Genomic DNA, 15,878 nt, shown 5'->3' on the forward strand with positions numbered 1-15,878 from the left:
CAGATTGAAAGTGCTACGTCCACAAAGTTTGGGTAAAATTGCTCCAGACGTTCCGAAGTTACACTGGATTATACATTTATTCAAATACATTCAAATATTTGTAGTTGTGTGAGCAACGCCTTCGATGCTGCCCTGTAAATTCAAAATCCAGCTAACATGCTAGTTCTGCCTAACGTGGCATTAAATGTCATTGCAATTGTAATCTAATAGCTTGAAGAACCCAAACTATGGATTTGACACTAATCTCAGTCATTTGAGACGTTTTATTTTTCATCCTTTCCCCTCCCACCCCGGCGATGGGGGGTTGAATTTGATCTTTAACGCTTTCATGGTGGTAATTATTAATTTCTGCGATATCGAGAACTATGGATTTGACACTAATATCAGTCGTTTGTGATTCTTTTTACATGTCAACCCCTTCCCACCAACTCAGGGTAAGAGCGTAGACTTAAATGGTATAGGGAGTGTCGACAATCAACTTCGGGACCCCGGAAACTGTGGATTCGACACTAATGTCGGTACTTTCTGATGATTTTTTTCATGTCACCATTCCTTCTTACACCACGGTACTGATGGATTGAACTTGGACTTAAAAGGCATCAGAGGTGTTGATATTTATCTCATTACACATACATTAATATCAGTCGATTGGAATCATTTGATATGTTACTTCCTTCCATTCTCCCTAGATGTCAAGAAAGGTCAAAAAATCCAAACACTATTATTCGCGTTGCTACTCCTGAATTCCAATTTCCTAAACAAAAGAATAAAAATACTGTCACTCCTTCATATGAGACTCATGTTTCCTCTATAGCACATTATAATGATCCCGATCATTCTTTTATGGCGAAACAAAAGTCCACTAGTGTCTTAAGGTCTACTCAACATAGTCAACTAGAGATTTTTCATCAAAATGTACAAGGGCTTAGCTCAACAAAGAAAATTATGCTGGAAATTTTATTTAAAAATATGCAGGAACCTAGTCTAATTTGTTTAACAGAACATTGGAGAAAACAAAATGAACTTGGTATTATTAATATTCCTAATTATAACCTAGCTGCAAGTTACTGTAGAACAAATATGAAACAGGGAGGATCCTGTATATTTTCACGACCAGATGTATTAATTAAAAAGGTAACGAAATTTGAAAAACTAAACATAGATAAACATTTTGAGGCATCCATTGTTGAATTATTATCTTATAAGGTAGTAGTTATATGTATATATAGAACCCCAGAGAGTGATGTAAATATTTTTATCAGAAATTTAGAAAATATTCTTTCATATTATGAAACAAAGACGAAGGATGTAGTTGTAGTGGGTGATATAAATATTGATTTTTTGGACCATAGTTCTATTGATGGTCAATTGAAAATATTACTACTTAGCCATAATTTAGAAGCAATAGTTAATGAACCAACGCGACTAACGGAAAATTCACAAACTGCCATCGATCAGGTGATTATAAACAAAATGAAATTCGATTGCCTCGTTAATGTTTTCAATAGCGGGTTTTCTGATCATAGAGCACAAATAGCCACTATGAACCCTTACAATGCAAATGTGTTAGTTAATCCACAAAACAAAAGAACTGGCTGTTCAAAAATAATAAAAATGAGAAAAAGAAATTTCAGTGAGGACAATATTTTACAATTTAATAACTGTCTTGAATCCGAGGACTGGTCAAGTGTAATGTCAAAATCATCTTATTCGGTGAACGATAAGTATAGTATATTTTTCAGTAAATTTAAGCTGATATTTGATCAGTGTTTCCCATACGCAACGTTTACAATCAAGAACAATAAACAAAAGAAATGGGTGACGCAAGGTATAATGGTGAGTAGTAAAAAGATGAAGTCACTAAATCATCTTAGCAAAACTACTAAGGATAATAGTATTAAGATTTACTGTAAAAATTATAAAAACATATATAAAAAGGTAATAAAACAAGCCAAAAAGTCCTATTATAATAATGTAATTTCTAATGCAGAAAACAAGACCAAAATGGCCTGGAAAATAATTAAAGAAGAAACAAATCAAAAACCACAACATGTTCAAAATACTGAAATAAAACTCGCGAACGGCAAAAACTCTAAAGACCCTCATGTTATTGTTGAGCGTTTCAACTCTTACTTCAGCAATATAGTTACTAACCTACTTAAATCGCAAACACCATCGAATGATATTATGAATAACCCTAATCGAATTAATCAAATAAGTAGTTCTTTATTTATAATTCCAACAAATCCTTCTGAAATAATATCAGTAGTAAGGAATTTTAAATACGGATCATCAAGGGGACCAGATGACATCCCGGAATTTATAATCAAAAGATGTATCCACGCAATTGCACAGCCTCTGTCTCACATAATTAACGACTCATTCTTACAAGGTATATTCCCAGACAGCCTGAAATGGGCCCTTATAAAACCATTACACAAAAAGGGTGACAAAAAGAAATGCGAAAATTACAGACCAATAGCTCTCTCCTCTAAATTTTCGAAAATTATAGAATCCATAATGAAAAATAGATTAATTACGCATTTGGAACGTAACAATGTTTTATCTGACTCGCAACATGGTTTTCTTAACACTTTCAGCCCCAACCCTGTTTGAGTAAATTTCATCCCGGGACCAGACTACAGTTTGCTATGAACACTGTCAGCCCTTGTGTATCTATTTGATACACGTGGTCCATCAGTAAACCCTCACTGTGTATCAAAAAGATACACATGGGGCTGAAAGTGTTAAAAATAGATCCACATCTACAGCTGCCCTTCATTTCTTGCAAGAAGTAGTAGACTCAATAGAAAGTAAATCATACCCACTATCTATATTTTGTGACTTAAGTAAAGCTTTCGACTTTGTCAACCATTCGTTACTCTTAAATAAATTAAATGCATATGGAATAAGAGGTGTTGCTAACCAATGGTTTCAAACTTACCTTACAAATAGACAACAATTTGTAGAGATAAATTTCATTAATGAAGACAACTTGTATATCGAAACTCACAGATCAACACCTTCTATGGTTAACATAGGAGTTCCTCAAGGATCAGTCTTAGGACCAATATTATTTCTTTTATATGTTAATGATCTACCACTTTATATCACTCATGGTAAGTTATTTCTATATGCAGATGACACAAATATACTTGTAAAAGGAAGTAATTTAACTGAGCTGCAAAATAATGTAAATATAACAGCAAGAGAGCTCGAAACTTGGTTACAAATAACTTAATTATTAATACCGAAAAAACCAAATGTTTATATTTTTTCCCAACTAATTCATCATCGATTAAACCTTTGTTTACAATTAATAATAATAATGTGGAATGTGCTTCAAATACGAAATTCTTAGGATTAAACCTAGACGACAAACTTAAATGGAAACATCATATAAACAATTTATGCCAAAATTTATCTTCTATGGTTTATATGGCTTATACACTTTCCTCTGTTCTTAACCTAGACACTTTAATTTCATTATATTATGTCATTTTATTCCCGAGTACAGTACGGTATTGCCTTCTGGGGTGTCACTAATGATTTGTTTACAATATTTAGATTACAAAAGAAAATAATCCGTATCATTACACATTCCCATTTGCGTAGTAGTTGTAGAAGTAAATTTCGTGAACTCAGATTGCTTACGATACCGAGTTTGTATATATATGAGGTATTAAAATTAGTCAGAAAAAATATAGATAACTACTTAACGCATGCCGACGTACATGAATATAGAACTAGAAACTGTGATAAATTGTAATACCGTCACACAGAACAAGTATGTTTGAAAAAACTACATTTTATAGAGGTGCGGTGCTATATAATAAATTACCAAGAGAATTGAAATACATAAAAGATGATATAAAGTTTTTGAGAGAGGTTAAAAATATGCTAATTTGTAAATCTTATTATTCTGTAGATGAGTATATAGGTGAATAATCATTTATTATTTCTGAAGGCAATAAAACTTGGTATGTAGATATATTTTAACCATTAGATTAAATAATAAATCTTTATTTTTTCCTTCTTTTATTGTAAAAAAAATTTTAGTTTTTATATTCGTATGCTTATAGTTTGTTTGTAGGTGTTTATTAACTCTGTATTTAACCAATGTATTATTGTGAAATGACATGTTCTATACCATATGTACAAATTTGTGTACTTTGTATGGTCAAATGAACGCAAATAAATCAAATCAAATCAAATCAAATGTGCCAGTGGGTCTTACCCCTACTGGAAGCTGAACTTACAGGTCATCGGAACTGCTCCCAATGAACTTGGGGACCCGGAAAGCTATGTATTTGACACTAATATTGGTCATTTTCAATTATTATTACATGTCGCAATTTCACACACTCTTCCATGGTGCTATTTGGGGCTGAACATAAATCACATCTAGAGTGTCACTCTTTATCTTAGGGTCATTCCATGTGAAATCAACCAAGCCCAAAACCTCATGGTGTCAAATTTCGATGAACCTTGGTGTATATGCAGGCCCCTATGAGAGATAATCATGCACCAAATTTTAGTCCTGTTTCAGAGTAGGGGGTAGTAAAAAATAGACAAATTTGATTTTTTTTGTAGAATCTTGTTAGCTTCAATTGACTATATGTCCCGTCATAGGCGTCTCTGGCGGGGGGACGAGGGGGTCGCGTCCCCCCAATATTTTGATGTACAAAATATTCAATATTTCATTCTAATTTAATTTATTTACTAACGACAGAATAACAATTAATCACTTTCTTCGATGTCCCCCCCCCCAAATTTTACATGCCAGAGATGCCAGTGTGTCCCGTAAATATTGAGCTAGAGAGAAAAATAATATACCATTTTGAAAAGGAAAGAATAGGCTACAAGATATGTCAGGAACATTTATTTGAAAGTCAAATATCATTTTCCGTGAAATTCTGGGAATATTTTGGATCTGTGATATCTCAGAAAGTGTCCTTTGATTTCCTTGAAATTGGGTACCGAGGTAGGCCCATATGTCCAGCATAAGTACGCTAAATGTCAACTTGGGCCAAGAATGGGCTTGGAGTCTACAATGATTTTCGTCTAACAATGTCGGAAGACACACCTGGGGCGCCAATAAGGCAACTTGCCAATTTGTCAATACTGGTGAAGTAACGTGTAACAAATATTTAGCTATTACTGACCTGCTGGAAGTGATTAATTGTCAGTGGTGCCTGTGTTTGAAGCATCGACTGGCTTCTTCCATCTCTTTGTTGCTAAGCGTGTATGTACGGCCAGTTGCAGTTACGGGATCGTCTCGTCGACTTGCAGAACACAAGCAAGCGACCAGAAGGCACCATAGGTGCAAGTAACAAAGCCCCTGATTCTATCAATAGTAATGCCATCTTGTGAGCCATCTGCCGCAATTACTAACTCTTCCTTGAAGTCTGGTTTAGAAGAATATTGCCTCATTGAGACCTTTCGTTGAGAGACAGGAACCACAGAATGAAATTTACTGGTTCCAGGAATCCGTTGAGCTGCATCAAATCTATCCTTTAGAAAGGTGGCTTCCTCTGTATCTCCCCTCCTCCTCTGTGCAGTACACCTATACCATTTTAGAATACTTTTTGTTATTCGTAGCCCAGTTGTACAATTGATGTGGGGTCATGATTTGATTTATGTATGGTCTTTGAAGGCTTGCTTTTGCAGCATTCCTTTTCAGTGCACCTCCAATACTATCACACACTCCCTTGCCATGTGAGGTTGCAAAGAAATGACTTCACATGCCACACCATAATGGTGGAATGCATACAAATATTAACGAAGTTTTTCCGGTTCTTGTACTGAGGTGCAGCTCCAACAGAGAAGTAATACATTATTGACACACCGGGAAACTTGTCTTTCAGAATTTACACACATTTTTTCTGGAATAGATGAACTGGAACAATATCATGTCTGAGGCATTCATATATGATCACCACGCTTACTGCTACGGTACACCCCCTCACGATAGTAAGCTACAAATGGGTACACAATTGGTTGGGCATTATTCCTGTGCCTCATCCTGTAGCACAATGGATTAGTTCTCAGAGAAGTCAGACACTACAACGAACTCTCCTAGTTTCAAATTTCCTTCCTGTTGAGTAAGGTATGCCAATTGTTGCTTTGCAATAAATGAATGTTTCTGAAGTACCTCCAACTTGTTGCAGAGATCATCTACAAGCTCGTCAGCAGATTTAGTCATTGTCTCCAGCATGGTGCGATCAACTGAAACCCACTGTTTGTAGGTCACCTCTTCGACCATGTTTCCATCCATCAGGTTCATACGTTTCTGCTTGGTGTGATTCTAGAACTTGTCAGAATGTGTCCAGATGATTTTAGAACTTTCTAGAATATTCCAGGTGATTCAATAACTTTCCAGAATGTTCACATATTTAAGTCACTGCAATGTACTACGATTGATAATGGGATGTTTCAAAAACCCCACAGGATTACTGAATTACAGATTATACCAGAAAAACATTACTGCTATGTCAGTTACACCTTACTTCAACAGTATTGACAAATCGGTAAGCTGATACATTGCCTCCCCAGGTGTCTCTCCCGATATGGTCACACGAAAATCATTGTAGATTCCAGACCCATTCTTGGCCCAAGTTGACATTTGGCACACTTATGCCCAGGGGTGGCGATCGCCGCCATCTCCCCCCAAAGAGAAAACTTTCAGATTTTATATATAAATAAAACCCATCCCAGAGTTTAGAGCTTTTAAAAGTAGCTCTAAGTAGCAGTATTACAACCCCCTTCCCCCTAGAAGTCCGTCCTGGATCCGCCCCGGCTTATGCCGGACATATGGGGCTACCTCGGTACCCAATTTCGAGGAAACCAAATGGGTACTTCCCGGAAAATATTTGATTTTCAAATAAATGTTCCTGACATATCTTGTAGTTTATTCTTTTCTCTTCAAAAGTACTATTTTCCCCGGACAGTACTCTTTTCCTGACTGTAAGTAAATCTGTAGGAAATTTGCTTAAAATTACTCGAAGCAGTATTTCTTCCGGACATATTTTTTGGCGGCACTGCCTCCTGAAGCTGTGAGAGTGCCCTCGAAAGGAGAACAGATAATACATTTATAATATAATAGTAAATACAATAGTACCGTACGAAACTAATATCTGCCATTCCGAATACTAAGCGTGCCTTCCTGATTTTTTTTTTTTTTTTTTCAGAAACTGATTCCAGGCATACCAGAATTATGTTGGAACACACACACACACACACAGAGCGAGCGAGAGAGAGAGCTACCAAAGCCCAACCACTTCCATATATAAAAGCATTTGAGTTTTGAACTGAAAACCTATGTAAAGAAGATACGTTCTGCCCTCTTTACAAAAGCACAATTTCAGTCTCTTAAAGTGAACTTTGTGGCTCTGGAATTTCTTCTGAGCGTTTGGGACTATCACAATTTTCTTCTCGAACCACGACCCGACTTCGGATATTCTCTGTTTCTATCCTCTCTTTACGCCTCGGAATATATTTCAAGAACATAAATGACATGTTGTAATGAGCATACTGAAAGAAGTAAAAATGACAAATAGCTGCAGATAAATACAATATTACACTATTTTCTTAATTTGTATTTAACATTCACACATACCGATGTTCTCTCAACACCTACCACATCTCAAGCGATAATACACTTATGTCCTGAAATTATTATATGAATATATATGTATACACAACCGGTTTATTTTAATATTTTATTTTATATAATTTTCATACATTGAGGAAAATTGAATTTCATACAAAAAATATTAAACCCAATGGGAATCACACTCACGACCTTACGATTTAACTCCCACGGTTTACCACTGAGCTAACATGACCACTCTGGCTGAGCACCTCCTGACGAAATATAACTGAATTTCCAAGACAATGACATTCATGTCCGGTGCAAATAATTTTTTTTCCTCCTTTGTCTTTATATTTTTAAATTTTACTATGGTTTCGAGAACTATGTTCGCTATTTTTCCTTTCATTGGAAATGTTCCTTTACATATCTAAATGTTCTTTTATGTATGGAAACCTATGCTACGACGGATGTATTGAGAGCTAAATGAGAAAACAAGCATGTGAATACATAGTTTCGAAATCTTGTATCATTAAATATTTGAATCAATGTTATCATTAAATATTTGAATCAATGTTATCATTAAATATTTGAATCAATGTTATGTTTTTCTACACTTAATAACATTTCAACATATCGTATTATACATAAAAAAAAAGAAAAACATATCTGCACAATTTTTTCCGATTGCTAAGGCTGGCTTGGAGTTTCGAACCAAAATCCTTGGCTTACTGTTTTCCGAAGATACCGGAAGTTGCACTTAGAAAATTTTTGCTTCAAAACAGCTATAATCAATGCGGTCAACCTTTTTGGTTCAAGGTGTATGTGTGTCCTTTTATGCTGAAATTGTATAACAAATTTGCTTCCTTTATTTTAAGGAACATCCACAATGAAGAAAGAAGCAGAGAGCCACACCTGGAAACAGTCGGTCATGAATTTCATGTACGTGACCGGCGGTTACTCAGCCACATCCATCCGACGCAAATTCCTTTTGTGTATGAAAATGAGACACTGAACCGCAGGAATAGCCACCAATGAGTACAAAGGTTTTATAGTGGTGATTTCATTCACAATGGTAATGTTCTAATATTAATATAGTCTTTAGTTTACAGAAAACTACGTCCCCGTTGGATGCCACATCTGCTCACGAAGAAACAAAAACAAATTCCTTCTGCCATACAGCAGAAAATCAGAAATATGGGGTAGGAAGTGGTCCCCCTATAGTCCGTATCTGGTCCTGTCCGATTTCTTTCTGTTTGACCGTCTGAAAGTCTAATTTCGTGGTAGAATGTTTGCTAGTGACCAAGATCTCATTGCGTGTGCGAAACAGTCGTGTAACAATCAGCGTCGAGGGTTTTACCAAAGTGCATTTACGGCATGGAAAGAACGGTTGGCTAAATATGTCACAGTGGATGAAGGATATATTGAGTAACATGCGCATGTATACAAAGTACATACATATAAAATTTCATGGTCCTGTTGTTACTATTTAAAAAGTTATGGCCCATTATGCAAACCTTCTTGAATGCCTTTTTTATTGTCATTGATATATAATGCTCATTAGACAAAACGCTCCAAACAATAGAGATTCGTCTTAAAATGGAGAAATTTCTTGTGCATCATCAATTCCTTGCTTCAGTGCTGTCCAGGTCTCTCATTTATCTTCGATTGCTAGAATAGTTACATGTAGGTTGGGTGAATCAGTCTAGGCGTATGAGACACCAATAAATTTGCTTGGTGCGACCTAATGGAATTATCTCAATCAAGGAAGGAGAAATTTGTATACACAGAACACATTTTATATATCTGTAAGATGTATCTTTGACTAAAGTCAGTTACTTAGACTATTTCAATATGGACTACTAACTAAAATAGTTTGATTGGTTGGATTGGATGTAAGTTTAGCGTCCCTTTCAACAGCAAGACTATATTAGACGTGAGCCTACAGCTTAACGTAGGATTCGAACTACATGTGCTCACGCCAGAAATTGAACTCGAGTATCCCACGCCCAAGGCGCGTGAGCTATCCACATAGCCATGCTGAAGATCACTAACAAAAAAGAAGATAGAAAGCAAGGAAAAAGGAAAAGAACGATTTGGCTACATTTTCAATTACTACAAATTTCAGATATCAACTCCGCGATTGGTCATGGACGGTTAGTGTTTGGAAACTTCTAGGCTGATATTACAAGCAACGCCAAGTGAAACGGCGTCCACATTAGAATGCGATGTTTAATTAGCATTCCCGGAATAAGTACCTCAAATTACATGTACAGCCCATTAAGAAACAGTTATAATTTGATAATTTTGTTCCTTATAAACCCTTCAAGAATATATTATATTACAGAAGTTAAAATGCCATCGCCTTTTCTTTTTATTCTAATTAAACTGATAAGACTATTTCCCTTTTAGGAAAATCAAGTTATATTCAAAATAACTTTACAGATGAAGCATACACGACACAGCAGGCGGGGTCATTCATACATTATCATTTCTTGAAGTATTGATTTCATTCCCTGAGCGGTTTCAGAATTATCAGCATGTTCTGTAGACTTCATTATACCTAGGTATATCATAGCTGCCAAATTCCAAATCTGAGAATTTGTAGCAATTTGAAAGCAGTATTTTACAGACAGTTTTCACCTATCAAATCAACACTCATGAGTTAACGTTAATGAGTTTTTGATTATCTGTTGTCATATCAATATACAAACGTGTATGCTGTATGAACAACCGCAAATGCCTTAGAGAACTACTTCGTTTCACTATTTTACCAAATTTCTACTTTCAGCCACATATAACATAAGTACCGTCAATTGACAGCAGATAAGAGCTTGTACTGCCACGTCGCTCGGGTAATTATATTTGTAACCCTAAGCTTAAAGGTATGAATCTTTTGGCATATAAAATTCTTTAAGGTATATTTTGGACCTATATTAATGGCTTGTACGAACAAGATGACTACTGTGACACAGTGCTTTACTTTTAGTTTCAATTTGTTAAACTTGGTATTTGAGTTTAGCGTCTCTTTCAGCAGCGAGGCTCTATGAAACGTGGACATGAACCAGACGAGCTCCTGCCGGGAATCGAACTCAGGTCTCCCATGCCAAAGACGTGTATGCTAATCGTTTAGCCACGAGGAAGCTCTTCATTTGTTAGATATTCAAGCGTCACTAAGTAATGTTATGATGCGTTTCGAAGCTATTGATTCCTGAAATTGGCTTCAGGAAATTGGCTTATTGCTTAGATGTAGTATCACATTTTCTCGTTCACACCATCTTCCACTCTGGAAATATTTGTTACTGGAAGTTAATACTTTATAAAAAAAAAAAAAGCCCTTAAGACATAGCTCAAACGTCACGTCTAATTCAAATCAAATTCAGTGTCCTAAAATCCTTCGAACTACTATGAAATGGCCAACAAAACTTTTATTAATATTTTTATTATTATATTTGGTTTTGTCCAAAGTCGGAAATTATTCGCCCAGTAATGTGACGCAGTCCAATCATAGGAGTCGACTACATGAGCCACCCGGGGCTCAATCCACTGAAGACATTTAATGGGTGCTGGGTTAGCATTGATTTCGGAATTACACTTTCATGCTGTGAAAAGCAGGTTATCTAATGTAAGTTTTATAAACGAAAACGTTCTATTCAAGTAAAAGATTCAAGCTTAAGACTGTAATAACACTGAAGCGAGGAAGCTATCTTATTCTTCTATTTTGTGTGCTATTATTATTATTGGGAACCCCGTAGTCTAGTGGTTAGATTGTTGGATTCATATCCGCGTGCTCCCGGGTTCGATTCCTGGCCGGTGCATCCCCATTTTTCGGCGTCCATACTGGGAAGTCACGTGAATAAAAGACGTGACGGCTACTAGGTCTAGAAAGCTTCCGATACGCCGGTTAGCGATAGGGTAACGCGGCGCGCTGATCACGCGTTCGTCGCTAGCCTGGATGTAGTTCCACCAATCGCTAACAGATGGCGTGGAGCGGGTCAGGCCCACAAATTTGGGTTGTTACGCCAATTAGTTTAGTTTAGTTTATTATTATTATTATTATTATTATTATTATTATTATTATTATTATTATTATTATTATTATTATTATTATTATTATTATTATTATTATTATTATTCCATTATTTGTGTTTCTAAACGATGTAAAATGCGTTTATGCAAATTGAGTTTACATCAACTACATGATAGTTGCGTAGTTTTCGGTTTTCAATCAGATTATACGCAAATATTTTAGAGGTTACTTGTTAGCAAAATTATTTAAATATTTGTCTCTCCTTTTCTTTTGGCCAATATTGCTAAAAGTTCTGATATAGAACGACAGAGTTTTAATGTTTGGTTTTAGTTTTGTTCAATATAAAGTTTAGGTAATAGTGGTAGATTGTATAAATTGATGTCTTAACAGTTTACAAATAATTTCGTAGTTCATTTCATTCCAGTATGCTGTGCCCCCTTGATAGTCCCTTACGCCTCTCTGAAGTAATTCTCTAATTTGAAAGCCATTCGTTTTAGGATTTGTTAAAAAAAAAAAAAAAAAAAAAAGTCAGAATATAAGACATTGTGATTTATCTTATAAACATTGAGAAAGCACTCACTTAAGAAAACAGAAGTCGGCGCCTATGAGTTCCATTTAAATATATAATTTCCACTGTGACTCAGAGCGTGAGAGAGAGAGAGAGAGAGAGAGAGAGAGAGAGACAGAGGAAGAGACAAATATAACAACTACCAACAGAGATATAATGAATGTTATAAGAACAATTTCAATGACTCTGTTATTTGCAGCACAATGTCAATGTCGATTTTGCAGTGACTTAAAATCACTACATTCCCAATAATTCCACTTATTCGCGGACATTTGGGAAAGTAATAAATAAAAAAAGAATAAAATAAGTAAAATAAATAAATAAATAAATAACGAAACTCCCTGTACAAACTGTATAATGACCACTAATAGTACTCAGTCGTCTCTAGATTTTCTTGTGGGAACAACCCTGGAATGAATTGAGATATTAATTGAAATGCATTCGGTAACGTACATATAATTATATATTTCATTCCACATGCACAAAAATATATTCATATTGATCAACCTGTTCAAGACTACAGTAAAAGGAACGTCTATGGGCATGTATACATATCTAATATAGATTATATAAGATTAAGAATTTTATAATCCCCTCAGACTTGAATACATTCTTGGATCAATACACCAGTAAATTTTGAGACTAAAATATACATATAATGTCTTAGTTAAAATACACTTCAAACTATCTTCAATTACCCAGTACTACTACATTCATTGCCACGTACCGCACACATGGAATGTAATGAAAACAGATATTCAGCATTCACGAAAAATTTCATGCACTAGAAGAACAAGCTGTCACCTGAAAGATGCCCATTGATGCCAGTTACACTTAATGATATGAAATCCAATAGTATATTTCGATGGAAGCAAAGCAAGAATCGAGACACAGTACCAATAAACCCATCACCATTATGACTCTGATTAGAAAATAGCAAAAGCTTTCTTGACATGTGAAAATTGTAAGCCCACTTAAAAGCTCAAATGTGCTACTATATATGTTCTTACTCACCAAGTAGTCCTTTGTATTCCGAAGTGCGGTTTCTTAAGTTACCTTTTTCTTTAAGAAGAAAAAAAAGGGAAAATTAAAAAAATGTGTGTGTAAATACAAATGTTAAAAAAAACTGGAAAAAAAGAGAGATGATAGTTCGAATTATTTTCGAACATCTTGTATTGCATTAACACCTTATACGGCATAGCATACATATTCCAGCAACAGGTACTAAGAACACATCATTGCTTTCAGTTAATATGAGCTTAATAGAAAAAAGTAAATAGTATTACTTCATACATAATGAAGTAAAGTACTTACAGTGGTTTCACATCCATCAAAATATATCTATAGGTTATGACAATTTGATTCCAGAAATGTCCGCGCAATTGTATTATGCTGTTAGTCGCAAACATATTCACAAAATAAACATATTTTAGCATGTTAGAATATAAGCTCAACTTGGTTGGCTTAGTCTTCAGGGAATAGGAAAGAAAACAACGTATGTGTATTACGCTGTTGGGTGAAGTGAGTGACAGAAATAGAAAGGATTAACATCAATTTTTTTCGTGAAACTTCTTAAAAATGAGAATGATACTTTAGCTCAGTTACAAGGTTTTTATTATAAACATAAGTCATGAAGAAATCAAGTGTTTCTGCATGACGCAATTTAAGGAGGAATGGGAAAATGTCCATGATGAAGCAGAAACTGAGCAGCCTAGAACGAAACGTATATGTGAAAATGTGGACAGAGTGTGAACCTTAATACGCTTAGATCCAAGATTGAGTGTGTGAATAACGACAGAATACCCTAACATGAACAGGGAAACACTGCGCAGATTCTAATGAAACATTTTGCAATGAGAAAAATTCCAGTCTTGAAAGAAAATTAGAAAGATCATTTGCTACTGTATGCCATAAATGCTTTGAAGTTCCTGATTCCAAAACTAGACCGTCGTATTCTCTTGAATTAGCACCAAATGACTTTTGGCCGTTTCAAAAATTAAAAACTGTCTTAAAATAAGCGAAATGCGACCCTATTTTGGACATCGAGTGCTGCGCAACAAACATATAGAGCAGCCTTTGAAGCGAAATGCGATGCTATTTTGGACATCGAGTGCTGCGCAACACACATATAGAGCAACCTTTCTGAAACAGAGTTCCAGGATTTTTTTTTTTTTTTTCACCAATATAGTCCCCTAGAAAAGTGTCGCTTCCCAAAGAGACTACTTCGAATGTCAGCAGTCTCTTTGGAATAAGTATAAAAAAATATTTTCGGAAATCAAATTGTCACACCTAGAATTTTAAAATATAAAAGTATTTTTAAATTAATGTTTAATCAAGAGAAATTTCGCATTTTTTCTTTTATTTTGCTCAGTTGAGCTCTTTCTCGTGCAGACCTATATAGAAGCTTATGCCATATGTGTGTTTTTGAAGTGTAACCAGGAATTAGAAGTGTAATCACGAACATTAACAAAAAAAAAGTTTATATTGGTATAAATACATTTGAGAACAACTGCTAGAAATTTAACGACCAGATCTAAACTTTGTATAAAAGGTGATAGTAATGATCCTAACATGACGCAACAGGAATATACTCAATATGTTAACACCATTCAAAATCATATAGTACCTACTTCAATAGAATTTAACTACTCCGAAAGGTTATAAAAGAGATGTTTAGGCAGGCAATTGGTCGAACAAATGTTGAATGTCTGTCTGCAGCAATGATATCCAACGTTTGTTATAAACCTTCGCGTAGTCAGCCGTCCTACAGTTTGATCCATCATCCACAGAAGTGGTTGTGAAAAAGATCCATATAGCTTTCTGCGTCAATGCATAGAAAGTTTCTCGAAGGTTTGTTAGTTGTTACTGGCTTTTGCTACTCAGATAAGCTCAAGATTCGTGAAGTCCAAAAAACGTTTTAAAAAATCAATGCTGCTTATTACTAAGAACTGCTCATCCTTAATTTACACAGACGAATTATCAGTACTGCATATCGACGACATCTATTGTGTAGACCTGCACCAGCAAAAAGAATCAAGTCGCACAGCCAAAATATCGCTGACCTACTGACGAATAGCAGCTGCACCTGGTAACCATGGTATGTAAGTAAAGAGACCACGAGAAAACAGTGATAGTTTTCGTATTTTCTTCCATAATGTTGAAAATTATGAAAAGAGTAATGGGACAAGTAGACTCTCTTTTACCTCTTCTTGGGTTGAATAATTATAAAATAATAATAATAATAATAATAATAATAATAATAATAATAATAATAATAATAATAATAATAATAATAATAATAATAAAAGGAAGAAGAAGAAGAAGAAGAAGAAGTGAGTTTCGTCTCACAGTGTGCAACTACGGTAGACTTCCGAACTATGCGAATTAAATACTCCAACTTAAAGTATAAACGTAACCAAGAAAGTTCTGACGCTTTTTCACCCAATACCTTCGAACATGGATATGTCACCTAAGACGTACCTGGAAGACCAAAAATAACCCCCATCAACATCGACAACCTTCTGCCAACTTTCTGGAAGGCCATGAATTCCATCGTAGTAGAACTTAGTGCGCCGTGAAGCGAAGAAGGTATCAAAAGCATTTTGCACCTCTACTAGGGATTTGAACTGGCGTCCTCTAAGGTGATTGTGAAAAGAATGGAACAGGTGATAATTAGATGGTGCAATGTC

At 35.2% G+C, this 15,878-nt stretch overlaps 1 protein-coding gene across 2 annotated transcripts in view; it reads right to left on the reverse strand.

The window, feature by feature from the left end:
* The window catches only part of Men-b (NADP-dependent malic enzyme b, mitochondrial), a 1,138,140-nt gene that overhangs the window by 307,500 nt on the left and 814,762 nt on the right, over window positions 1-15,878 (reverse strand). Inside the window, exon 5 of one of the 2 annotated variants that reach the window (XM_081728616.1) lies at window positions 13,204-13,251. The exons of the other annotated variant lie outside the window; for it this stretch is intronic. Coding sequence (XP_081584742.1) covers window positions 13,204-13,251 — 48 coding nt within the window. The remainder of the gene's footprint in view (window positions 1-13,203; window positions 13,252-15,878) is intronic. 2 annotated transcript variants of the gene reach the window in all.

The sequence above is a fragment of the Thermobia domestica genome, chromosome 10 (genome assembly GCF_964235325.1).
Source record: "Thermobia domestica chromosome 10, izTheDome1.hap1.1, whole genome shotgun sequence".
Classification (NCBI taxonomy): Eukaryota; Metazoa; Arthropoda; class Insecta; order Zygentoma; family Lepismatidae; genus Thermobia; species Thermobia domestica.